Consider the following 27,784-nt stretch of genomic DNA (forward strand, 5'->3'; position numbering starts at 1 on the left):
ATAAATGAGCGATTTTTGGCACACATTAAATAAAATGCTCTTAGCGGGCTCATAATTTTTCAGGACACAAGTCTTTTTGTCCAAGTCACAAGTAGGCTATTTAGTCAAGTCATTTTGAAAATTAGGCTGATGAGAAGAAGAGAGCCGCCGCGCCTGCCAAACCATACTCCATGAACCACGTATTCCCTTTTAAGGGAACTCTTGTTTCAATTAGTATGTCAGGTCCCTTGCGTTGTTATTGACTTCGTTCACCAACAGAGTTGCAGTTACTGAATGTGAAGTAATAGTAATAGGAAACTGGCGAAAACCTATGACAGGTCCATGGGTCAAATTGATTGGGTCATTATGACGTGAATGCGGAAATTCCCACGGATATTGCAGAGTAATGAAACTATTAAAATACCAAGTTTACAGTAATTTTGAAATACCATGTAGCTGGATATCATAGCAAGCAGTGGTTTGTATTGATTTAATTATCCATAAGTTTATTGTAACAAATGCAGAGTCCAGGCAAAGTTTGAGACCCGGGGTTTGAGATTTACATGAAACGCTGAGCCTAGCCTGATGTCATGGATGTGTGATGATCCAACTAGTTCCAGTAACTGTAACTCGGTATCTTTATTTAACATTATGACATTCTCGGATACCGAACGGGCCAGTAAATGTCAGTATGTTGAAGGATAGGACCGAAGACATGCAGGCAGGTCTAATGATCCAACATGCCAATGATGATCATGATGACCATAATTATAACATGATTATTATAGGCCTATATAATATTGATAAACGTAAACATTAGTTCACCACGTCCACGTAAACTTCAACTTGTATAGTATAATAGTAAATAGTATCAGTTTGTGAATGAGGACATCGTATAAGTTCCTTATAGTAGATAAACATTGTAAACATGATGGCTATTTACACTTACACTTACAAGACTTACAAAGTTTACGGTTTAATGGGAGGTGGATAGGCTAAAGTGCCTTTATAACCCCATATCTCTCCCAATGACTATCAAGTGCATTTTTGAAGGAGTTCACATTTTCTGCACTTATGACTTGCTGTGGGAGATTGTTCCATCCATTTACAGTTGGGAGAAAAAGTCCTGTCTACACTTGAGTGATCATATTTTCATGCTGTGCCCTCTTGTGTTGATCTCCTCTACATCTTGAAAGAATCTTATACCTGATCTCATGTACCAATACCTTGTGTATTGGTACATGATTCGGCGGGTATACTTCAGCAATAGCGAATAAGTGGTCGTTTTTTACTCTTTTCAAAACGTCACATGTACACCAAATACAGCCCCGAAATGGTCTACTTTTAGCGTGCCTTAACTCCGAAACAGTTTAGTCAAAGTTAAAATCGATCCCCAACCCTTTGCTTACCTTGGGCGAATTTGCAGTATTTTCCGCTAGCTCCGTGTTGAAAAATGTCCGGTACTTGCCCGGTACAAACATAGAAATGGCCACATTTGCTTCAGTCCTGGTATGAATATTTCTTCCGTAATCCAATGGTTCCAACGTGGGCATCACGATGATAGTCTCCTACACAACCAGATTGTGTCGGCCTGGCGCTTCGTCGATCCTAAAAGTGAGGACAGCGTGAGCTCTTACCTGCGTAAAAGTCTGTTCGACAAAGGCAATAAGGATGATTGACAGCGCCGTTCATTGGGCGGAGCCATTATATTACGTCATGACAGCTGACAGGTTGCGCTGTTCTCTGACCTTGACTGTTAAATCACGTAGACATAGCGTGACCTGGGTACACGATACAAAGCTGGGGGATGCGACTCATGCCGCCATTTTGACACGCCGGTATCTACTCTTCAGAAAAATTACTTTTGGTGACGTTTTATATCAAACAATTTTCGATAACAGATTTCTACTAGGATTTCAATTTTTATTAATGAAGGTGCATGTAGTTTTGAGGAATAACACGGGATGTTTCGAGTTTTATTTCAACTGGTGGTGTATAGAAGGTGAGTGAATTCGTGAATGAGGCGGGATTGAGGTTTCGTTGTTTCAACGATCCGATAGTAGGATCTGAAACGTAGGCTAAAATGTCTAATGACGCCATGTTTACATGAAAACATTAGCTGTTGCGAGGTCAGTGTCGTTGAATTTGTTACCTAAATTCCTTTCAGGATATTCTGATTTCACTTATTTATGATGTGTACGAAAATTCACAATATAAACTCAAAAGTGTGAATGCAAGCTGTTATTGCTGACAATAGAAACATTGTTGCAAAGTCATTAAAAACAGGTATGTATTACAGACGTACTTTGGCCGAAACGAGATACAGGCCAGTTAGGCAGTCTAAAAGAATCTATCCTTGTCTGTATTTTCTAGACCTGTGAGGATTTTGAATGTCTCAATTAGATCTCCACGGATTCTTCTCTGCTCCAGACTATATAGATTCAGCTCCTCCAGTCTCTCATCGTAGCTCAGGTTCCTTAGCTCTGGCACTAGTTTTGTGGCGCGTCTCTGCACTTTCTCCAAGGTTATGATGTCTTTCTTCAGCGTTGGGCTCCAAGCTTGTATGTAATACTCCAAGTGGGGTCTAATATATGTTTTGTAGAGTGTGGCGAAGCTTTCCTTGTCAATATACTTAAACGTTCTCCTGATGACCCTTAGACTGTTCATTGCCTTCTGTGATGCCTTGGCGCACTGCAAGCTTGATTTGCAGTCACTCGTAATGTAGACCCCCAGGTCTTTTTCTTGATCAATAACTTCCAAGCTTTGGTTTCCCATTTTGTAATCAATCCTTGGATTGTTGCTTCCCATGCATTACTCTGCATTTGCTGGCATTAAATTTGAGTAACCACGTTTCTGACCACTTCTGTAACTTGTCTACATCTGTCTGTAATTTAACTGCCTCTTCTGGTGAGCTGACAGAGGTGAACATCTTTGTATCATCCACGAATAGCTGGATGCTGGACTCAACATGCTGGGGCAAGTTGTTTATATAGAGGATAAACAGGAGCGGCCCCATCACCGATCCTTGCGGAACACCACTCTCGACATCTGCTTGTGATGAGTTACCATTACGTACTGAGACTGTCTGTGTTCTCTCTGTCAGAAATCCTTCTATCCACTTGAGCACTTTCCCCTCAAAGCCGTATGCCTGCAACTTGCTTAGCAGCCTTTTATGTGGTACCGAGTCAAACGCCTTCTGGTAGTCTAGGAATATAATGTCTACACCTTCTCCTTGGTCAAGGATATCTGTAACTTCCTCCAAAGTTTCCAGCAAGTTGGTCAGGCAAGATTTCCCCTTTGTGAAGCCATGTTGACTGCTGGACATCAGATTTTGTTCTTTAACATGATGAGCCATTTTGTCCTTCATGATTGATTCCATGACTTTACATGGAATGCAGGTCAAGCTTACTGGTCTGTAGTTCCCAGCCTTGGTCTTGGCTCCCTTCTTGAATATGGGGGTAACTCTTGCTGTCTTCCAATCTTCTGGCAGTATCCCTGTATCTAAGGACTTCTTGAATATTATTGAAAGTGGTAGTGACAATTCCTTGCTGCACTCTTTGAGCACTCTGGGATGAATTTGATCTGGTCCAGGACATTTATCTGCACTCAGTTTGTCAAGCTTCTTTTGCACATCTTCTCGCGTGAAAATAATGTCTTCTACTGTTTCTTCTGTCCTCCTTGGTAGTTCTGGAACAGGTCCATCTGGCTCTTTCGTGTATACTAATTTGAAGAACTTGCTAAGTTCTTCTGCTGCCTCTGTATCTGTCTCTCATTCCAACTGTGACACTCCTACTTTAACTTTTTGCTTCTCCCTTACGTAGTTGTAGAATGCTTTAGATTTAGTCTTGAACTCCTTCATCAATCTTTTCTCATAGTTTGCCTGTGCTTCTCTTACGATCTTTCTTGTTTTATTGTTCTGCTTCATATCTTCATAGTCTCTGTAATTGTCTGATTTCCTGTATCTCATATACAGTTTGTACTTTGTCTTGATTGCTTTCTTAACTCTGGAACACAACCAACGTGGTTTGTGTTTCTTCTTAACCTTCTTGAACGGAACATGGTCGTGGACTGCTTTGTTGTAAACACCTTTTAATGTCTGCCAAGCTTCCTCACAACGTTAACCTTTGTCCTCCAATTCATGTTGCCAGTTCATGTCGTTGAACACTTGCTTCATTGCTTCGTAGTTTCCTTTGTTGTGCTTCCTCTCTGGTGGATATGCTTGAGCTGCAAACATAGGTCCACATAAGACCCACATGGTCACTCTTTCCAATTGGCGCTTTCTCACAAAGGTTCTCAATCATAAAGTCTTCATTGGTGAAAATCAGGTCCAGGGTCGAAGGTAGCCTGTATGCTAGGTCATGTAGGTGAATTCAAATTTGCCATCAAACTGCATCATTTTATATATCAAATTAAAGCCCTTGAGTAAACAAAGCCAAAACTGAAAACCTTTTTTTTCATAGCACTTTCCGTAGCAAAGTTACATCTTGTCAAAGGCTGACTTTCATCAAAAAGATTCAGCTAGCAAAATTCCCCAAAACGGCATTTAGGGGTGTTTCTAGATCTTAGTCTCATGGCGATAGCAGCTTTTTTTAATGGAACTGCTATCAAAATCCCTCTATAATTCCATGTGCGACTTGATTATCACCATAACAAATCATATATTTGGGTCAAGTGAAGTATAGAAAACATATTTATGTAGGTTTCCTTCACCGAGACCGGGGCCCAAACACTATGCGTACATAGAAATTTGAATTTTTTTCGAGAATAGGTCGGTGAAGGAAACCTACATAAATATGTTTTCTATACTTCACTTGACCCCAATATATGATTTTTTATGTTGATAATCAAGTCGCACATGGAATTTTAGAGGGAATTTGATAGCAGTTACATTAAAAAAAGCTGCTATCGCCATGCGACTAAGATCTAGAAACACCCCTCAATGTCGTTTTGGGGAATTTTGCTAGCAGAATCTTTTTGATGAAAGTCAATTTTTGTTACAGAAAGTGCTATGACAAAAATGTTTTCAGTTTTGGCTTTCTTTACTCAAGGGCTTTAATTTGATATGTAAAATGATGCAGTTTGATGGCAAATTTTAATTCACCTAGCATACCTACTATGCCATAATATGCATGCATATGATATGAATATTCCAATGAGGAAATGAACAAGATTATGGACGGCTATTATATCGCTAATATTTTTTTACTTCAAAATTAAAACAAAATAAACTTGTATACCCGTATTTAATTTTAAATTTAATATTAATGTCCGAACGAAGACGTCGAAATCAGGTCAGACTCAGTCGGGTCCACTAGACTGCGGAACACAGTCTTCAATGATAGTTAGTAATTTATCTTTTGGACATTTATTTATATGACTATCATTTGAAGACCAGAGTGAGACTGAGTTCTTATGATAGGCCTACATCTTCCGAGGAGCAGTTTCACACAATAGCTCGGGATAATTATGTGTCGCGAAGTACTGTGTAGGTATGAAAGGCAAAACAGGCCTAGTTAACACATTTGCTAGTCAGCCAAATTGACCCAAACACAATATCCAAAAAATAAAAGATTTTTCAACGAAACCTACGTTGTCTGTACTTCACTTGACCCAAATGTATGATTTATTTTTGTGATGAGATAATCACACATGGAATTTTAGAGGGATTTTGATAGCAGTTCCAAATAGAAAAGCTGCTCTATCATGAGACTATGCTTTTTTTTTTTTTATTTGATGCATTTTAAAAATTTGGGCTGAATGTTTTTGACGAAAGTCAATCTTTGACAAGATGTAACTTTGCTATGGAAAGTGCTATGACAAAATGGTTTTCACTTTTAATTGGCTTTCGTTACTTAAGGGCTTTAATTTAGTCCGGGGGGGGGGGGAGGGTCACTCCCATTGTGGCCTGTATACCATCCGCAATAATGAAGACACATAAAAGGGGTAGTTTTTTCGTGGGTAAAATGGGTAGCAAAATTGCAATTGCTAATACGCGGAAATGAAATTTAGGGTATGAAATTTGATGCAAGGAATAAAATCCCTGTTTAGGGTGCGAAAACACCTGTTTAGGGTATTGTTTTAGCCAAGGGTTAACTCCTTGTTTAGGGTGCTTTTAAAAAGTTGATTATCGCGGATGGTCTACAGGCCACAATGGGAGTGAAAGGTCAAAATTTTCAATTGATCGTTGGCTTTTCCTCCCAGCTACATACACTTTAAGACTATCGAGGACTGTTATATCTCCAAAATGTTAAAAATATCAAATTTTAATAATTTGTCATAAAATTTGTATTATGTTGTGAATTATATCATAAAATGAAAATTATTTGATATCAGAAAGACATTCAGATTCGTATTCAGAATGCAATTCGATAGGTCTGAACCGTCTGATGTGCTCTCATGTCCCACAAAAAATGCTGTCGAAACGCTCATTCCCGTTCCCTTAAGAAACTTTTTCAAGCCCATACATGTACCCCGGTACTTCAAAATGAAGTGGGGGCTAAGTATAATGTTACTTTGGTACCTCAAAACTGTTGAATAAATCACGTAAAATAGGCCTACCTTTTCGTCATTCACATCACATGTACTGTTCTAGACACAAAAATGGACAAAAGTGTTTCACATACAGAGCTATACAATAATGGTTTTAGATTTAGCCTCAATCAAACTTATTTTTTATGAAGAAGACAACTTGAAAGTTTTAACTTTTTTGTGAATTCTACATGCCAATATTTCGAGTAACATTGTGTAATATGGTAGTAGTATAAGTTATAGCTCTGTATGTGAAGCATTTTTATTTAATATGGTATTTTACTTATAGGTCTGTACGTAATGTGACCTACCATTTGTTCTTTATTTCAGATGATAACAAGATATACCAATTGGGTATCCAAACGAGGCTATCACATACATGTACAGCCGCATAGCCATGCATCTTATAATGGAGCTTATCATTTGTCTAATATTCTTTTATTTCAGATGATAACAAGATATCAATTGGGTATCCAAATGAGGCTATCACATACATGTACAGCCGCATAGCCATGCATCTTACAATGGAGCTTATCATTTGTCTAATATTCTTTTATTTCAGATGATAAAAAGATAGACAGAACACTATGGCAACTCATCATCTGGGGACGGATTCAATTGGGTATCATCCTAGCCCAGGCTATCACATACAACCACACAGCCATGCATCTTATAATGGAGCCTACTATCCACAACGTCAAAGTGCTACAGCTTTCCGCAAGAACCTCAAGAAGATCGACGATGGTCTAGGGTCCCAAGATGTTGAGAAGCTCTGCTTCCTGTGTAGAGACTTTGACGACACTTTGGCATGGAAGGAGTTGCAGGATTTCAAGCGTGGTACAGAATTGTTTACTGCTCTGGAGAAAGCTGATTTGTTGAGTGTTGATGATGTGTCTCTGCTCTTTGAATTGTTGGAATCGATACAGAGACGAGATTTGTTGAAGAAAGCTGGAGAGATATGGCCCACTACATCCAACCAGATACATAGTATTACACCATACAGGTAAAGTAATTATATGTGATACGATCTGGTCCATGGAGGCAAAAAGGCAGCATATTTGAAATTGAGACAAAGGCAAAAAACCATAGTAAAAAAAAAATATTTATAAGAAAATAGACATCACAAAACTTCAGACCTTTAAAACTAAGTATGTTAGACCTAAAGTATTTTCAGTATAATGAGCCTTCACTGCTGAGGTACATAGTAGTTAACTCAATTTTCAAAAATGTCTCCTAAAGGCCTCCATGGCCCAGATTGTTTCACATGTATGTGACATGATCAAGGGGAATGAGTTTTACACATAAAAGAAACTGAAATCAATTTATCAATCGCTGAAACAATATAAAACAAAAGAAATTAAACACTTTCTTTGCCAATATCTCAAAATCAATATTAGCGACATCCAACTCATAAATTCCCTTGATCGTGTCAGTGTCACATATGTGATGCAGTACATCAAAACGTCGAACTTTGCAGGTGAAGTCAATTTTGAGTTTTGTATAATTTCTGCTTTGAAAGCATTTTGGAACTTTTTTTGGAAGCTTTAAAATGACACCTTATAATTGCTAAAGTTGATCAAGTCATTCATATTTTATAAGTGAAAAAGAATCCCAAATTCTTATTATTTTCGTTATTTTTTCCTGTTTTAATCTTGAAAAGCACTTTGCTACAAGGTCCTCCCTTTTGATGTGCTGCATCACATATAGTTTCAGATTATGCTTCAATTTTGCATTGTTTCCAGGTGCCGACATATCGCCTGTCCATAGCCCAAACAGTCTTGATGACCCTACCCCATCGGGCACGCTCAATTTTTGAAATGAATATTGATTTTGTTAAAGTTGTAAACTTTCAAATGAAATATTTTGTTATTACATACATGTACATACATTGTAAATTCCTGATCACCAAAATGAAATTACAAGGAAAGAATATTTACGAGGGGGTATCAAAAAGTTTTTGAAATCGCACAGAGATGAAAGAGCTATATATATCAATGAAATTTTGTCAGTGCAATCACTGGTCCTTATGTACACTATGGTGCAAAAATGGTCTCATAAGTATGTTTACTTATGATTTACAGTACCTGCCTATGTAACCGCATAACCAGCAAAATTGAGGCATGTAGCATGATAAAGTTTCATTTTAAGGGTTAAAGTTCCCAGAAAATCTGTGATGAAATAAAAATTCCTTTTCCAAAAAGCAAGAGTGACATACCCGATATTACAATCACCACCGAAGATAACTTTCATTTCATCATCGATTTTCTAGGCACTGCAACCCTTCATAAGCAGGATCTTAATAACGCTGCTTGCCTCAATTTTTTCAATCTTGCAGTTTATACACAGTAACTGGGGCAGCAGGTTATTGGCATCGTGCGCCACCTGTAAAAAAAGCAAACATACTTATGAGACCATTTTTGAACCATAGTGTACATAAGGACCAGTGATTGCACTGACAAAATTTCATTGATTTTAGCTCTTTCACTTCTGGACGATTTCAAAAACTTTTTGATACCCCCTCGTATATATACATTTGAGAATACTGTCAGCACATTGGTATCTAGCATGGTATTTTTCAGTGATTTGAAGTACATTTTTCAGATTGCTTTATATGAATAAAAGTTAGTCATGCACCGTCCAGCTCTAAATTGTGTTATTCCAGTTGAAATATAGTCACCCCTATGGAAAATGTTCCCTTCATCTTCCACACAGGGAATGTGAATTTCAAATGGGGTTATCTGAATGGGTGACTCCATTTGAAATCTGCACCCCTGTGTAGAAGATTAAGGTCTTGTATTTCATAAGGTTTGTATTTTGCGTCTGACATCATCTGTCAATCAAATTCGGGCATGGTTTGTTTACAAATGTCGTGAATCGTGATGATGAGTTGCTGAACACGATGGTAAAACAGGGCATGTTATGGTTAATTTTACATCTTCAATATGCAACTGTCTCAAATGTTATGTAGTCATGGTAGGAAACTTTTTTCCTGAAGGCATCATGTCTAATAATGCCTAGAAAAGTTGCTTATTTGCCTTTGAAAAGTGTGACATTTTTCGCCATTTTCTGTGATTCCTTTTTCCAGATTGGCGCCAGATGAATCGACCTTCCGTTTACACGCTTTTAACCAATCAAGGGTGGTAGGGAATTTAACAGTGATGTCAGACGCAAACTAGTCTTTTTAATTTTGTCTTTAATTATAGTGGTAATTATTCAGTTGTGTTTTTTCCTTTGCTTTACCAGGAAACTGCTATTGGACATTGCAAACAATACCACCTCATCAGAACTTATGGACCTGAAGGCTCTAGCTTGTCTGCCGTACTCTGCTGAACATATTACCAATCCCATACAGTTCATGATAGCGATGGAAAATGCTGGGATGATGTCCAGGGATAATATGAGAGAGCTGGTAGATATCTTGTCCAACAAGATGAACATTAGAAAAGTTGAAAAGTATATAGGTATGTGTTTGAAACCTAAGGCACAACATCCTGATTGGTCTTATAGCACTATCGGTGTCCCAATATATACCGATGACTCTTTCTTTTACCCTGAACATTGCGTAGTGCTTTTGTATTTGAAGTAAATGAAAAACAATAACACTATATGCAAATATCAATTATTATTATGCTTGATACAATTTAATTTAGTGTACATGTATGATAGAAAGAGTCATCAGGGCACCGATAGCGTCATAGGACCAGTTTGTGTACTTTTTGCCTAACCCACATACAAAAAGCATTGTAACATTGAATAAGAGGTGATTTCTTGATATTAACAATATTCATTTCCTGATATTAACAATATTAAACTCAATAAGGAAATATGTGATTGGAAGCGAGATGGCAATTTACAAAAAAAAGAGACTGGCATGTCATGATTGCAAAGTTGCATGGACAATCCTATTCTAACTTACATTTCCATCCAATTCATCACCACATTAAAGTACAATATATTATTATTTATATCAGGCTTTTGAGCGATACAATAAAACTGTATATTGTACAATATTTGCAAAATACCCGGATGCAATGCAACATATTTTAAATACATTGTATTGTTCACAGACGCATCACACGTTACCGACACACGTCATGATACAACAGCACAACAATACAGACAGCGTAACACCTCACAGATTTTGTACTGTATAAGCAAGTGAAATCACAAACTTAATTCGCGGCAATGATGATAACCTTATGAAATATAATCAACATCTACAAATAAACCTATATATTATTCCAAAATTGTCTTTTGAGAGTAAAGAGCAGAAAACAAGAAGGTCAAAAGGTAAGCTTACATGGCTAAACCCGGTGGCTAGGTAAGTTTAAATTTTCATAATATCCCATAGCAAAAGCCTGATATAAATAATAATAATAATATTGAATTTGTGATACAAGAATATATTGCACTCGGTAGAAAAATATTCTTGTATCACACTCAAAGCCATTCAATATTATATAAATATTCATATATTCAACTGGATAAATACTCTAATAAAGAACTTTGGGGGAAAAGGACTCACTAAATATTTTAGGTGGCAAGGTTGGTATCAGGATCTATCACAGCTTGGTAGAAGCGTCTTGGCCAGCTCGTCTTGACGAGCCCCTCAGATTGATAGTTCTGTTCACCGGCTCTTAATTACATCGAAGACTAGGCATTGGTATGGACGCTAATAAAAAGCTCCACAGAGAACTAGAGGTTCGACCAGGGTCTTAGGCTTTCAGACTCGGCCAAGCACGGATCAATTATCACCCAAACAACAAGACAATTAAAACCTCAGTTTACTGATAATTAAGTACTTTAATTGCTTACCACAGTATGTTCTTCACTACGTCTGTAACTTTATAATAAAACTAACAGATGAACTGGGAGTATAACAAACTCCATTATCAAAGTTTTTATAGCGAGACTTATACTCGCCCTAGACTAACAGGTTGTTTCCAAATCTGGATGCACACAGAGATTTCAGAGAGAGGTGTTGTCTCTCTGAGTGGATGCTACAAGCTACGCCTAAATCATAGCTTGTGTGCGCCACAAGAACTCGGTTAACAAAAAGATCATTGTGGTCATGGGAGAGTGATTTCTCACTCGGGATGAATGACACTATAATTTTAGTTAAATAATAAATGAAAAAAATAGAAGGGCAAAGGATATAAAATATATCGCCACAACAATACTTCCGTGGTATTTTCCGATAATTTGTGGTCCCTTTACAGGCGCCACTATGTTGTATTTTCAAACCGGAAGTCATATTTCGCAAATTCCGGAAGTCATATTTCGCAAGTATTTTAATTAATAATTCACTTCTAATAAACACCCGCCCCTTTTCAAAAGTGCAACTGGCCCCAGGACGTATAATAGATCAAATAAAGTACTCATAATATACCCTTGGCATAGACTACTGAATAGATCATCCCAGGCCAGCATTTGCCACGACCCAGGTTTTGGCTAGCCCCAAGCAAGATTCGGCTTGGGAGTGCTTGCACCTTTTCAACAGCTTCTTACATCCCTATTTGCTCTATTTTTCAGCAAGCACTAGTCAGCAACCATCAGTACCAAGCAGTCAACTGATACCACCAGATTACTTCTCTCTACCAGCCACACCCCATGGACCATCTCATCAAGCATCTTCATCAGATGATGTAACGGGCATTGAGAAAACAATGGGAGATCTTAGTGTGAGTGACAAGGATGAGACAAAACAAAGGGATGAGCACCAGAATCATGATGGTATGTATATAATTTTATCTTTTTTCATATTCGTTACCATATATGGAGGTGTTTTGCTAGTTGTTTACCACTTCTTGATCCATAGCTTCATACCCCACTTGCTCCAATGTTTATACTGCTCAAATTTGTATACTGTCAGAAACTAAGACATCATCCAGTTTGTGTTTAACTTTTCTCACAAACTTGAAATTGCTTACCGAGAGGAAGCTTTCATCCAGTATTCTCTTGGACGTCTTCATGTGGGGGCGCTGTTGGCTATTTTGAGCCACCGACACCAGACGGTGTCAGTCAATCATCCAATTTGTATTGCCTCTCATGGATAGATAGAAATTACAACCCCAGTGGCCCTATAGGACACGTATCTCACAAATTCATTGTACGGATATCTGTAGTAAAGATTGTTCTATAGTGTACTGTGTTGTTCTTTCTTCCCCTTGTGTAACAAGTCTTAGCCAAATATCTTATTCGCTTGATTTCTTTTCCTTCTGTAGAAAATCTAACAGTTGCATCTGAGAAGCAGCGTCTGCAAAGTGACATTTTGGCTGTTGGTGGCAAGAAGTTTGATGCCGGTGTAAATAGACAACAAAGTACATTTGATTCAACCAATAGCGTTGTGTCAATGACGGTGGATGAGCACTCACAACTCGTACATACAGGTAAGGTATCTGGCCTGACTCACCCACATTTAACATTTTGGGGACTTTTTTAGGGACTCCTATACCTATGCAGTACACAGGTGGGCAGTGAGAAGACGGCACACTGTGTGCCCTGTGTATTACTACTGGCTGACATACTGGATTTGAAGGAGAAAATGGGGCTGCCACTGTGAGGTTATGCGAAATTTCCATAATGCTGATAAAACATACTATATTGGATTTCCGTGTTGTCTTTCCAACTTTTTCTATCAAGCTAAATTCCACTATTGCACTTTATCATGTTTATCTGGACTCTCATTTGACTGAAACTGTGCATTTGATCCACATTTAATCAGACAATCGTATCGCAGGTGGTGCAGGAAATGCATGAAGTTCATCCAGAATTGCAGATTTGGTGATAAATAGATGAATTATTAATTGCAGACAAAATATGGGGCTGCCACCTGCAGTTGACAGCCGTTACTTGACAGTACTCAGATCGACTTGCACAAAATTTTATCACTCAATTGAACAGTCTTTTTAGATTGGCGTTAATGCTCCTTGATTTTACACCACAAGGCAGCCTTTGTTTAACTCATTTTGCATATGAACTCATTACAATGTGCTTTTTTTTCCCCCAAGGTGGTGAGAATTTACCTGTGGTGTCGCATGGTATGCATCAATCAAGACCGGATACATGTAGTAATATATCGGGTACAGCACAGATCATAGGTAATGGTTGAATTTGTATTTAACGATCACAGTAATTTGAGCCATTGATATTTTGTATTATACCTCGTCTAAAGATTCCCGCCATCTGATTGGTTAAAAGCACGGGCATAGTTTTGACTGTGCCCGCAAAAGTAACTCTTCCCCAGGCATAGTTCTGCGTCTGCGTTTCCAGTGTAAAATGATATTACGCACACGTTGAATGTTTTCGAGCGCTATAATTACGCAGATAATCACAGATTGTAATCTGTGCCGTTCGCATTGAAACTATTTTCTCTTCCCAAAATCAATGCTTTCAACCAAACGGATGACAAGAATGTGGTATATAAAACAAATATTGACTGCTTTTTATTTGGGGCATTGTTAAAATTATAGGCCCGCGGTGGTCTCAAAATCATGCCCCTCATATCAGTCAAGTTTTGTATACTGTTTGAGGATGGAATTCAATTTAAAGAGTTTTTACAGGGGGGTGCAGCTGCCCCCCTTTGCCTATACTGGAGTGTTCGCTATTTTCGAAAATGAAATAAGGTTTGCTATGTCGAAAAAAAGATGAGCTATGTCAAATATAAAATAAGGTTTACTGTGTCGAAGGTCTGCTGTGATGGTCCACTTTATCAAGTTTAAAAATAATGTTTGCTATGTCAAATATGAAATAAGGTTCCTTATATGTGTTGAATATAAACAATTAAGGTTCACTATGTCAAATATGAAATAAGGTTAGCTATAGGTTTAGGGTCAGGATTAGGTTAGATTCGTCACAGCAAACCTTAATTCATATTAGACATAGTGGACATTTGACATAGCAAACTTTATTTGTGTTTGACCCAGCGAACACTACCCTATTTGTAACATATAGCAGACCTTCAATATAGCAAACCTCATATTTTTCATATTCTACATCAGTGGACTTTCAACATACATGTAGTGACTTTTAACATAGCAGGCTGTAACCCCAAACATTTGTTAGCAAGGAGATATTTCATCTGGTAAATGTATCACAATATGTTAGGGTTAGGGGTTACTAACCCTACCCCTAACCGTACCCCTAACCCTAATAACTGTAACCCCTTTATCTAATTTGTGACCGTCCACGGCGAATGAGCCGTAAATTCCTCCCCAGGTCAATTTTGTTTTATTTCGTGTTTAAAAAATAAACATCATAAACTTAAAAATGGTATATCATTTGACTTCAAACGATATCCAGAAGCGGAGTTATGGTTAGTTAAACTTTGCTCCTTCAACAAAATTATAGTTTTTTTCGTTTCTATGTGTGTCTCTTTTTCCACATTGCTGGCAATAAATATCAAACAGTCATAATTGGCGGTCATTTCAAATCATCCCCAAGTCAACGAGGTTTAAGAAGGTTCTCTCATTGTTAATTGTTGGTTATGCATACCTATACAAATAACCCACCACTTGAAAAGGATTTAGCAAAAGCAAACAAAGACCAGAGCTATTAAAAGTTCTATAGCCATCTAAGGTAGAAGCTTATTACCCACTTCAATAATAGGATTATTGATTGGTGTTGTGACTATCCAAATAAGACAGATGTCGCGCCAGCTTAAGTGACCGATGAATACGACCTTCGTACACATTTTACACCATAACTTAGAATACAATTTAGGGAATTTACGGCTCGTTTGTGCTGCCGGGTCACATTTTATAAAGCAGCCATCAAATTTGTAGGGGAACGTACAAGCTCATTAATTGTATATCATATGTTTCTTATTTAACAGAGCAAGAAGTTGTACCAATTCAGCGGAGTCTGGAAAGATGCTACAGAATGACCACAAAGCCAACAGGTTTCTGTTTAATTATCAACAATGACAAGTTTTCTGCTGCAGAAGGCACCAAGAAACTTAAAGACAGAGTGGGATCAGAAAAAGATGTTGGTAAGTACAGAGTTTGCTATTTTTAAAAAGCAATAAGGCAGAATCAAAGACGGCCAACTCCACCATGTTTGTGTGTGTAATGCATTGTGTCAAAACGTGTGCTAAGAGCTGCATGCACAAACATTTCAAACACTCTTAAGCGATCGGATAGCAACGTTTGCACAGTATTTTTGTGGGACCTGAAAGCACACATCAGACATATCAAATAGCATTCATAATATGAGGAATGCCCTTAAAAGACATACATTTGTTTGGTGTTTTGTTTTAAAGAAATCTATATCTTCAATGCAAATGGTCAAAATGTTCATATGATGGAAGGCTTAATCCCAGCCAGCTACATACACTTTAAGTACATATCATTAGATTTATACAATTTACTTTGAGGACTGTTAAATTTCAAAAATATCAATTTTTAATCATTTGCCATAAAATGTGTTTGATATCGAGAAAAATTTTGAACGTAAACCCAGGATAAGGCTGTCTAAACCACAGATAAGGCGCCTTATCCCTAGATAAGGGATGTAAACCCAAGATAAGGCAGTTTAAACCCCATATAAGAGACATGAGCCCCAGATAAGGTGGAAATGACACACTATGCTTCTGCTCTCATTCAAAAATCACATTTACGCTCTTCCAAATGGGGCCATCTTGGATTTCTGGGCAAAAATTATTTTGTAACATCAAATTGATTCGGATTTCTTGGGGTCGACTTACCGGAAAAAGTGTCTTTGTACACAATTTTAGGTAATCTGGTTCAAAACTTATTTTTTCAAGATGGGCAAGTGCCACCATCTTGGATTTCTGGGTAAATATGAGTTCGTAATGTCAAAGTAATGTCAAATTTGAAATCCTTGTGGTTCCACTTATCCCAAAAAGGGTCTTTGTACACGATTTTAGGTCCTCTTGTTCAAAACTAAATTTTTCTAGATGGTGCCGGCCACCATCTTGGATTTCTGGGTGAAAATGATTCTGTAATGTCAAACTAATGTCAGAATCGGAATCCTTGTACTCGACATATCCGAAAAAGTGTCTTTGTGCATGATTATAGGTGCTCTGGTTCAAACTTAAATTTTCAAAATGGTGGCGGCTGCCATTTTGGATTTTGGCCTCTAGCGAAAAATGCCGGGATTTTCGCGAGGGACATGGTGGCTATCTTTTTTCTAAATGGTCCATTGAAGTCGAATCAATCGTCAAACCTTACTAGCCAGAGAGTGGTCACCAAATTGAACTTTTTCACCTAACTATAAGGGGCGTTTATTAGAGGCAATTTTACATATGTTATAAAGGGCTCTGAGATGTTTTAATAGCTTTTCTGATGCAGAAAATGTATTGCAAGTTTACACAGGATTGTAGCCATTATCCAGCTATTTCACTGTATCGATGTCTCTCTGTCACTTCAACATTAATGGTATCCATTATCAAATTGAAAATACCCTAGGTGGGCGCCTATTGGGGCATGGGCGCTTATTGGAATGAATACGGTACAATACTTTCTGCAAATGTGTATGGCTTTCATTTTCTACTGTTTCCATTTTAATTTTGAATTCTTTACAGAGAAACTTTTGAACTGTTTTACCAAGTTCAACTTTCAAATCATCAAACGCGACAACATACCAACGGAAGAAATGTACAAACAGTTCAACCAAGTGATCAACTCACCAGATCTGAAACACCACGAAGCATTCTTATGTTGTATACTTACACATGGCAAAATGGGCCAGCTAGCCGGAAGCAACAGCAAATACATTAAAATCCGCGAGATCATCAGTGTCTTCACCGCTGAGAAGTGCCCACATTTGGCAGGTAAACCCAAAATGTTCTTCCTGCAAGCCTGTCAGGGCAGAGACGAACAGGGTCTTCATGACATTGAAAAAGATTGTCCAAGACCAACAAAGGATCATGGGATTGGTTTTGGTTTGCAAGAAACTATTCGAATGAAGCGGATTTCCTGTTGGGATATGCAACGGTCCCGGTTACGTGTCGTGTCGAAGCAGAACGACGGGTTCTTGGTACATACCGGCATTGGTTGATGCATTGAATGACAATTATAGAGAGGACGATATTATGTCGATCCTGACAATCGTGAATCAGAAGCTGAGCCGGGCAAAGGCAAACAAAAATAATGGAGAGATTATGGGGCAGGTGCCAGCCCCAGTCATGAGTCTCCGTAAGAAAGTGTACTTCCATCGAGAGGAAATTGTACAGTATTTGTAAGTTACATTGATTGTAGTGTAAGTTCAGGCATGTCACAGTTCATCTCGTATTAGAAAACGGGGGACAATTACCGAATAGGGTACAACTTGCTAGACTTGAGTCCAGTCCTCGTTTGCAGAGTTTAGGGTTAAGGTTTAGGGTTTGGGTAGGGCAGTCTTGTAACAAGACTAGTAGAGTTGTACCCTATTCGGTAATCGCTCCAAAAACGGATCGTGAATCAGATATTGCAAATCTTCTCATTGAATAGAGTTCCAATATAAGCATGAATTATGAGTAGGAATTTGAGATCCAAATTCACCCAACTGGTGCTGCCACAAGCAATGGTTGCCAAGCGGAACTGGCTCCGATTCATAATCAGTAGGTTGCGGGCTTGAGTCCCAGTGACGCCATTCTGTTGTGCCCTTGAGTAAGACACTTTATCTTGATTGCTCCTTTCCACCCTAGTGTATATGGGTACCAGCATTTTTAAATGCTGGGAATGTATCAGATGGCTCTGGAGGAGGTGTAGCGATCCCCCCACAGCAACATTTCACAGTGGAGTCTGGCCTAATTGCTAACAATTATTATTATTTTCATATAATCTTTCATTCATTTAATATATCACCATGCAAATTTGACAGTTATCCTTAATAATGAATGGTAATCATTACGAAATGGAGTTCATATGTATCTATTAAAGTTGTATTGTTCTGTATAACTGTCAGAGAGACAATCATGGAAAAAAACTAATTGGCACAATTGTACTAATCAATTTAAATATGTGCCTTAAATTGTGAAACATTCATTCTATGTATGTGAACCACTCACTATCTTTCAATGTTGGAGGGTCTCATAGACCTACTGACAACATGGCTTTGTTCAACATTGAATTGGTCAATGACCGTCTGACTCCATCAGGAGTGTTGGCCAGTATTCGGACAAAGACAAAGATTGGGAGAGCAGGGACAGAGATACACCAAATGACAGCTGCAGTGTGCCAACCTTTTTGGGATCACTGGGACTTTAAGAACCAAAGTGAACCCCCATAATGTTAGCTGCCATAGGAGCACATGTGCAGCGGTACAAGCTCTGCCTTGCAATCGTAGTATTTGAGCCCAGCGGTGCCATCATGTTGTGCACTTGGATAAGGCACTTTACGACACTTGCCTGTCTCTACTCAGAGGTGAAATGGGGAGCTGTTATGAATATTGTCCAGTGAGTGCACCCAAAGGCATGAACATGCCTTGGGCATTGTATGTCAGCGGACATATTCTAATGACAGGGAAATAAAAAATTTGAAACATGTGAAAAGTGCTGTATATACATGGCAACATTTATATCCAAAAATAATAGGAATCTAGCATCCTTCAAAGCTCAAAGGAAATGCTTTAACCTCAAAAGATGTTGTATTTATGAATATTATCAATCATCCAGGTAGATCAAATAGTTGTACTAAATTATAATTCTATTCAACTGGACTTACTATTTATGATGGCTACGGTATCACGTCATATCCATGATGCATCATCAGGCCGACTGATCTTGAATTGGCTCTGTATTGTTGACCTGTGACATCACGATGGTAGATGTGACATCACACGAGAGTCGTCGAGGGATTTTCCTGATGGTCGGTTCGTAACTCTTTTAAAATCCAATGCGGAATGTATCCCCCCCCCCCACCGCCTCGGACTAAACTTGGTCAAAACAAGTTTGATAAAAGTTGCCTTGCTCTGAACTTTTGAAACTTACATGATTCAATATTGTCACTGATTGAGAGTGTTAATTACACAATGCTTTCAATAAATGCTTTTTAACATATTTATACCAATATTTTGGTGAAAAATCAAATTGCCCAATTTCTGAGAATGCAGCTTAAGACATTCTATTTTTGGGCTTACATAATTAATTATAATAATGATATAATTGAAGACCGAATTAAAAAAGACTAGTTTGCGCATGACGTCCTGTCAGCTAGACCAAAAATGCTGTTCTGTGCAGGTCCGCAACCAATCACGTTGTGCCTTTGTCCTGACGTCAGACACAAACTTGTTTTTTTAATTCAGTCTTCAATTGTATGCATTTGATTTGTGTTTGTCAGAAGAGATTGATTTCATTTTGTTGATATAGCTTAATTCCTGCTGAGTATAGGATGAATGCAACATACGTACAAAGTATACCACAAAATATGCTATGAGTATGATATCACAATAATTTAATATCTCTATTAAAAAAGCATGCCTTACTTAGTCTTAAAAAAACCTTTTTCTATGTACATTGTAATTGTTTGTAAAATAGGTAGTACCAAGGGGAAATAGTTTACTGATTTCACCGGTGTAAATCATGTAATGTTTTTGTTCTACACCAATTGACCGATAAAAGTGACATGATTTGCTCATGAATATTTATGAGATGTAATAATCAGAGAACCTGAACTCCCTATACAGTCATGTACAATTATAGTGCTGTCTGCCGGGGGGTTGGGTGTCAATTGGGGTATTTGGACATTCCTGACAGTATGTTTAAATGAACGAAAACAATCCTTCATCTCATTGAAGCGTTTAGGTATCGCGTGCAGGTCGCATCAAGTGTGTCTCTCAAATTTGTGTATAGTGTGTCTCATCTCAACTTGAGAGTATAATACCATGTTAGATTTGGCATTGGCAGCTTCTAATCGATGCTATTACCTGGTTGCGTCGCCAGCATACAGATAATCGGCCATCTAGGTGTGTGTATATACACCGATGCGGGATTTGGTCAGTGTGTGCAATTAAAATCTGTCACTGTAAAATTCAACATGGCGTTACTCTCAACTTGAGACACAAGACACACTGAAGTATGCAATGCCGTGTGCATATGACGATTGCCTCAAGCGCTTTCCGAGGGAAACCGAATACTCCCAATGTTTGCTCCATGAATGTATCAAGATGGCGGTCGAGTCCAGGTTCTCTGTTTTTAATTCTGTGGTTATCTCAGAAAAAAATTGGGCTATTCCAGTTGAAATCCATACATCCCCTATATGGAAGGCATACTGTTAATTAAATTTCACAGGGGGTTATATTACCTGAATAGGTGACTCTGTACACCTCCTGCATGGAAGATGCAGGCCATGTCTTCCACAGGGGTGTATAGATTTGAACTAGGATATCCCAATGAACACTAGTTCTGTGAGCAAGCAGGTTATGAGAAGAATAGTCTTTAAAATTAAAAAAATCCTTGCACAATAGATATATATATTATATAATTATTATGTAAAATATAAATTCCTTGTACAAATGAAATCTAAAATGCTCAGGATAAATGAGAGCCAAAGAAAGGTATGCTCATGTTGTTGATAAAATTTTTTTTCTTGACCAATACACAGAATGCTCATTTGCTCTCTAGATATATTTCAATCTTCTAACAGGATTCAATCTAAATAAACACAACACAAAAAGAAAGTCCTCATTTATATAACCTGACATAAATCTAAACCTGTTTCTGTTTTGACGATTTGATTGACACAAACGTGTGCAGCATCTTGTTAGCTCTAATTTCAGTGGCATACCGTGGCCGCCCCAACCCCGGAGGGCTGAAGAAAGTTCAATTTTGCCGCCTTCCTCCACAGCGCGAAAAGGTTGACCCAATTTTTTTCTCGGTCGTTTGAAAAGTGAAGAGCAAAAAAAAAAAAAAAGGGTTTCAAGCGCCTTAAAAGCAGCACATTTTGATGTGTTGTACCATTTTTTCACAATTTTTTATGCTTTATCGAATTTTCCACCTTTTTTTATTAACTAATTCTTTTTGCCGCCTCCTTCGTTTTTGTCGCCCTTCTTCTTCCGCCGCCCTTCGCTTTTGGCCGCCTGCTTTTACCCGGGGCTGAATTAGATGTCACATTTGCTACCAAAAGCTCTAAATTGATAAAAAATTGGGACAACCTTTTCGGGTTGTTGAGGAAGGGGCGGCAAAATTGAATTATCTTCAGCCTCCCGGGGTAGGGGCGGCCACGGTTCACCACTGTATAGGTACATGTAGAATCAATCCCATCTTCCTCGCATATACAGCAGTAAAGCATTGTAACAATCCATGCGTTTCAAATTAACAATTGAATAAACCAGGCACTTGGGATAGTTGCTCATCGTGGGCAAGTGGGCTTTGCCATGCCAAGAATCTCAAAGTGTGATCCCTTTGGTAGCATATTCAGTATCAAATTGGAGCTAACAAGATGCTGTACATGACTGTTTATAAGTCAAAGTGTCATAACATGAGCAGGTTCAGATATATGACGGGTTTAAGTGAGGAGTTGCTTTTTCTGTTGTGTTTGGATTGAAAAATCTGTTGAAATGGATTTTTTTTTATTGACTCTTACTCTTTTTGTATATTTGATTCCAGTATCCAAATAAAGTGTTAACTAAATGTACTGCCAAATGACATGCATAGCATATGGTTGGAATGAGATTGCGGATTCAAACTTTTAAGATTGAATATTTTTAACCTTTTGTTTTTCAATTGGAAAGTATTTAGTCAGTAAAACTTTTACTTTGAAAAGCAATAGAAACCAATCCTTTTGAATGAATATTCAATCGGAAATGATTTGTCCCCCAGCTTCAATGGCTAAAAGATTGTAAATCTCTCCTTTGGATTGATTAAAAAGATGGATAATTTAATCATTCGGTTAAATATTCATTAAAAAAAAAATTTGACCCTCACTTGAATCAGCAAATTAATGAATATTAAATTGAAAAATTTAAGCAAGTGTCAATAAAAGCCACTCAGAAGTTTGAAAAAGTATTGGCCAGGGCAAATGAGCTATTCCAATTGAAATCCTTACACCCCCTATGGAAGACTTCCACACAGGGAGTGTGAATTTCAAATGGAATTACATGAATGGGTGACTCCAATTGAAATGTACATCTCCTGTGTGGGAGATTAAGGTCAAGTCTCCCATGGGGGAGTATGGATTTCAACTGGAATAGCATCAAAGAGGTATATACATGGAAATACTAGCTTCTATTTTCAAATGGACTTTAAACATAAAATTGTAAATGTTTTCCAAGTATAATAGTGTATAAATGCATCATAAAACTCACTCTGCTCAGATCATGGGGGGGGGGGGGGCAATTTTTGGACGTATATGTGACATGATCTCCTCCATGGCGGCTCAAGGGGGCATTTTGAAAATTGAGTTACTACAATATTAAAATTACCTTACAAATTATGTTATCATACTGAAAAAAAGGTCTAGCATACTTGGTTCTACAGTTATGATGTTTTGTGATGTCTATTTTCTTAAATGTACTATATTGGGTTTTTTCCTAAATATTTTTGCCTTTTACTTCAATTTCAAATTTGCCGCCTTTGGCTTTCATGGACCAGATCGTGTCACATATTATTAAAATATTAAAGACATCTTGTACAGCATTTTTATGTTAAAAAGCACCAATTTACATAATGCACTATATAAGCTACTTTATCCTTGCACAAAAACCTGCTGTTACGGCATGCATTTGTTTGTAAATTATCCTAGAACTTAAGGGAAGGGGTATGAACGTTTGGACAGTTTTATTGTGGGACATTAGAGCACATCAGACATATCGAATTGCATTCTGAATACGAAGAATGTCCTTCTGATATCAAATAATTTTGATTTTTGAAATTAGCAATGTAATACACATTTTATGGCAAATCATTACAAATTGATATTTTTGATATTTAACAGTACTTGAAGTAAACTTTATAAATCTGATGATTTATACTTAAAGTGTATGTAGGTGGGATAAAAAGCCGATGATCAATTGAAAATTTTGACCTTTTATATTTGAGATATGGATTTTTTCCCAAAACACAAAAAAAATAGGTCTTTTGGGGAAAAAATCTATATCTTCAATATAAAAGGTCAAAATTTTGATTGATCATCGGCTTTTCCTCCCAGCTAGCTACACTTTAAGAATAAATAATTAGATTTATAAAATTTATTTCGAGGACTGTTATATAACAAAAATTTGAAAAATATCAAATTTTAATAATTTGTCACAAAATTTGTATTATATATCATGAATTTAAAAAAATGAAAATTATTTGATATCAGAAAGACATGCTTCGTATTCAGAATGCAATTCGAAACGTCTGAGGTGCTCTCATGTCCCACAAAAAATACTGTCGAAACGTCATAAACGCTCATTCTAGATCCCTTACAGCTGTTGCAGCATTTTGAGACACAAGCATGGTACAGGTGTAAGATAATGGTTAAATATGCCTACAGAAATAATTTACATGCATTTGAATATGCCCTCAATGGCTTCACATCATACTGGCCATCATGTATTGGTATTTCCTGGTATTTTCATAGTGGTTTTGGGGAGCATTGTTGAAGTATTTTCTGGTGAATTGTCTGTAAATCGCCAACCTCTGTTTATATTATCTCTTTTTTTTTTTTTTTTCCCAATTCCAGAAAAATACAGTTTCTGGAATTAAAAAAATATGATCCTGTTTTGCCAAGTGAAGCATAGCTAAATCCTAATCTTTAGTTGTAGCTGGCAGGGAAAGTCAACTTTTAATATTAGATCACTTCTTGGAAATAAGAGCCAAAAACATGCATTTTTAGAGTGTTTTTCGTATGCTGTGACAATCAAGCCCAAAGACATGTACCAAGACTAATTTCAGGTTTTTTTTTGTTTTGAAAACACAATTCCTATATCTTTTGCAACTAGATATCAAAATTAACTAAAAATTTTAACATAATATGCAAACTCATAGTCTATACTTCAAACTTTAAATGCTTAGACCCGGGGCTTAGACTTTGAATTTAGTGACTGCAACTGTGAGAAATCATGAAAATTCAAATTTGAGTTTTAATGCCAGTTAGAACTAGTTAAAGAGTTATGATTTAGCTAACTTTCAATGAAAGGGTTAAGAGTTAGCTATCTTTCATTTGCCAAAACAGATATAATATTTTTAATCCAAAAAAATTATTGCTGTATTTTTCTGGATTCAGAAGTTATTAAGGCTCGTCTTAAGGCCACGATATGAAATTGTATCTAAATCTGAAGCACTGCTACTATATGTATAGTCCTGATGGGGGGAGGCACTTAACTCTAATGGCCATATGGGTATGCTCCCCTTTTACCCCCATTTTGGGATTTCGCAGCTCTGAAAAAGCGCTAAGTTTGACCAAAATAGAGCTCCGAAAGACCCTTGATTTTGATAATATCAGCTTTGAAAAACAATTAAATTTCTCAATCGTCACATTTCTGGGTTTACTTTAAGGCAATTTCCAACCAGAAAACCAAGAGAGACCCTTTGTTTTGACTGTTCACAGCTTCAAAAGACCCCACTATTTAATTGTTTGCAGCTCCAAAAGAACCCCTTTTGCCAATACGCTGTCAGCTCCCAAAGTCCCCCACCTAAAAATTCTGGGAGAGCATAACCACCAAAAAATTATGATGAGCCCCTCCTCCTGGGGTCCTGATATTGGCAGAAACCTTGTATTTTAGAATCCATGTAGGAATTATAAGTGTGCAATTAATATAAGGTTGATCATTATAAATAGCAGACAATGTAATGCTATTATTTTTACATTGGAAGCACTGTAAAGATTATATTAATAAAATATATTATTGTAAGCTTGAAATTGTCAAGCCTTGTGTATGTTGTATTATATTGGTTATTTTGTCATACTATTTAGTATCAGCGTGCCGTACATATTTCCCATAATGCATTTCACGGTTCTTGATCCGATCATTTGTGACACGATCTGGTCCATGGGGGGGGGCAAAGGAGGCATTTTTGAAAATTGAGTTAATATAATTATGACCTTTTAAGGTTTAAAAACATATGATAGGCTATCTAATACTGAAAACAGCTCAAGTCCAGCAAACTTGGTTTTAAAGTTATGAGGTTTTGTGATTTCTATTTTCTTATGTATGTTATTGTTTTATATTCCATATTTTTGCCTTTATCTCAGTTTCAAATTTACCGCCTTTGGCCCTCATGGACCAGATCATGTCACATTTATTAAATTTTCCAACAAAACAAAATGTTCAATTCTAGACCTGGACAATACCAACAACTATTACGCTTATACATATTTCCAGCTCTTTTTAACATATATTTTCGTTTCTTTTCCAACTTATTCATCTTTTTCTGCTTTTTTATGGTACTTTTTATTCTATAAACGGTATATTTGTGTGCAAATTGAGAGCGCTATTTTAATTTAAGTATTTAAAAAATTTAATTTAGCCAAATTATATAAGTTATTTCATGAGCAAAATTGTTTGGAAAATGTCGTTATTATTGTTTACGCTTTTTCTGATGCTTTAATCATGTTAATCGCATTATACCAGTGTTTACCCTTAAAGATAAAAACACAATTTATGATAAATAGCGCCATCAGTGTTCACCTTCTCTTAAAAAAGTTTTACATGCTATCAAACATCTGTGATTTCATTTTTGTGTTCTGATATACTATCTACGTACACCATTGGTCGATAATGACGAAAAGTACCTCAATGAACAGAGCAAATACATATCTTGCAAAATGGTTATTTCTTGACTGGGAAGGGTAATATTATATTGTCTAGGATAGTCCAATCAAGCTCATCCCCACTTTTTTTCCATCAAAATGGAGATTTTGGCATCAGTGGAAGGGATATGCTTTGTTTGAATTTTGTGGACCCCCCCAAAAAAAACCACACCATTTACTGCTCAAGGTAATTAATTTTTACTATTCATGCAATATTTTCAATATGCAAATATTTGACTCGCATATCGGAAGGGATGGGAGGATATCATAGTCATAAACATTCAACCAATATATGGAAACTATATACATTTGATGAAATTCATCCATCCTCCCTATGCTCCCTTAATAAAAAGAACTTTATCCCCACCTTTCTCCATAAAGAAAGCAGATCAGTGGAAGGCTCATGTGAAATAGGCCCAATACTCGAAATGGTGTTGTTTATCGAAGTAGAGCTGCCCAGTTTTCATTTCCAGGACTTTATTCAGGGCTGTGCAAATTATATAATTATGCGTAGGCCCTATGCCTAACGAAGGGGGACCATCCCCGGTTCTGATATCTGTATAATCACCTCCTGTAAGTTCCAGAGGACTTCCAGTTTAGCTCAAATGAGCTGCTATAGGAAGTACTAGAAAGGAATCCCCTATACTACGTGATGAATTCTTCAAAATGGTCTGCCAAGGCTTGTAATTGCCTTCTCCCTTTCGATGTGCCAAAAGATATCCCCGTGTCTTATCTTGTGATACAAGCAGGAAATTGTGCACATTTGAATTAAAAAAGGTAGCAATATCCTGAGCCCCCCCGACGTGCCAAAAATGTTTCCATTCATAGACCGTCAGTATATTTTGTAATGGACTTTTAATTGTAATTTTACAACTTGATACTGTCTCCATGTGACTTGTACAAAATTAAGGGACCGTTCACAAACACTTGTAAGGGGGGGCCTGATGCAAAAAAAAATTATCGCGAAATTTTTTCGGGGCCCCCCTTTACAGACCTCGAAAATTTCAGGCCCCCCCCCCCCTTTTTGACATAAAATTTATGGGTCAACCCCATAGAAAAGCATATAAACTCAATTTTTCCAGGAAAATTTGTGGTCATTTTTTTCAGGCCCCCCCCCTTAGGAGGGTCAAAAATGTTTGCATCAGGCCCCCCCTTACAAGTGTTTGTGAACGGTCCCTAATGCCCAATATTAATAAAAGTTCAAATTAATAAAACAAAGCATAGGGTCATTCACCCTGTGCTAAAAATAACCATTTTTCCTCAAGCAAAGATTTTTATTGTCCAGGGATTTTGACTTGATGCTGATGATCACACAAAAGATACCGCCTATGTAGGTGGGATCAGCGCTCGAAATAAGGCGCGTCCTTGCGTCAAATACCCGTGAAAGTAGGCGTGACCCGCAAATTTCCTACGTTACGGGTCCGCGTGACCCATAACAATTGAACCAAGTAAAGAGCAGAAAATCCTAGTTTTGTTGTTCCACTGGAAAATCTGATTCACATAATACGTACAGCTCCCTGAGTACACTTTCCTTTTAGTTTCCCATCAAGTTTTCAACCCGAATCGCCGTAGCTAATTCTCTCTCTTGAAATTTCAAAGGC

General features: G+C 37.4%; 2 protein-coding genes across 2 annotated transcripts; one reads left to right on the forward strand and one right to left on the reverse strand.

Annotated features, from left to right (window-relative positions):
* The first annotated feature begins 324 nt into the window (after positions 1–324).
* On the forward strand, positions 325–21,504 carry LOC140146848 (caspase-8-like). The gene is given in 10 exon segments (XM_072168735.1): positions 325–457; positions 7,070–7,510; positions 9,751–9,968; positions 12,040–12,240; positions 12,732–12,896; positions 13,518–13,607; positions 15,341–15,496; positions 17,051–17,415; positions 17,418–17,460; positions 17,463–21,504. Coding segments are annotated over 9 exon segments (1,902 nt in total). The 5' UTR covers positions 325–457; positions 7,070–7,094; the 3' UTR covers positions 17,711–21,504.
* On the reverse strand, positions 2,320–2,754 carry LOC140144902 (uncharacterized protein B0403.1-like). Its single transcript, XM_072166704.1, has one exon. It carries the CDS (start codon positions 2,752–2,754, stop codon positions 2,320–2,322), a length of 435 nt encoding a protein of 144 aa, XP_072022805.1.
* Positions 21,505–27,784: the final 6,280 nt, after the last annotated feature.

This window comes from Amphiura filiformis, chromosome 2, assembly GCF_039555335.1.
Source record: "Amphiura filiformis chromosome 2, Afil_fr2py, whole genome shotgun sequence".
Lineage (NCBI taxonomy): Eukaryota > Metazoa > Echinodermata > Ophiuroidea > Amphilepidida > Amphiuridae > Amphiura > Amphiura filiformis.

Coding starts and splice junctions, on each gene's coding strand:
- LOC140144902 (XM_072166704.1), bottom strand. CDS start 2,754: ATGGGAAACCAAAGCTTGGAAGTTATTGATCAAGAAAAAGACCTGGGG.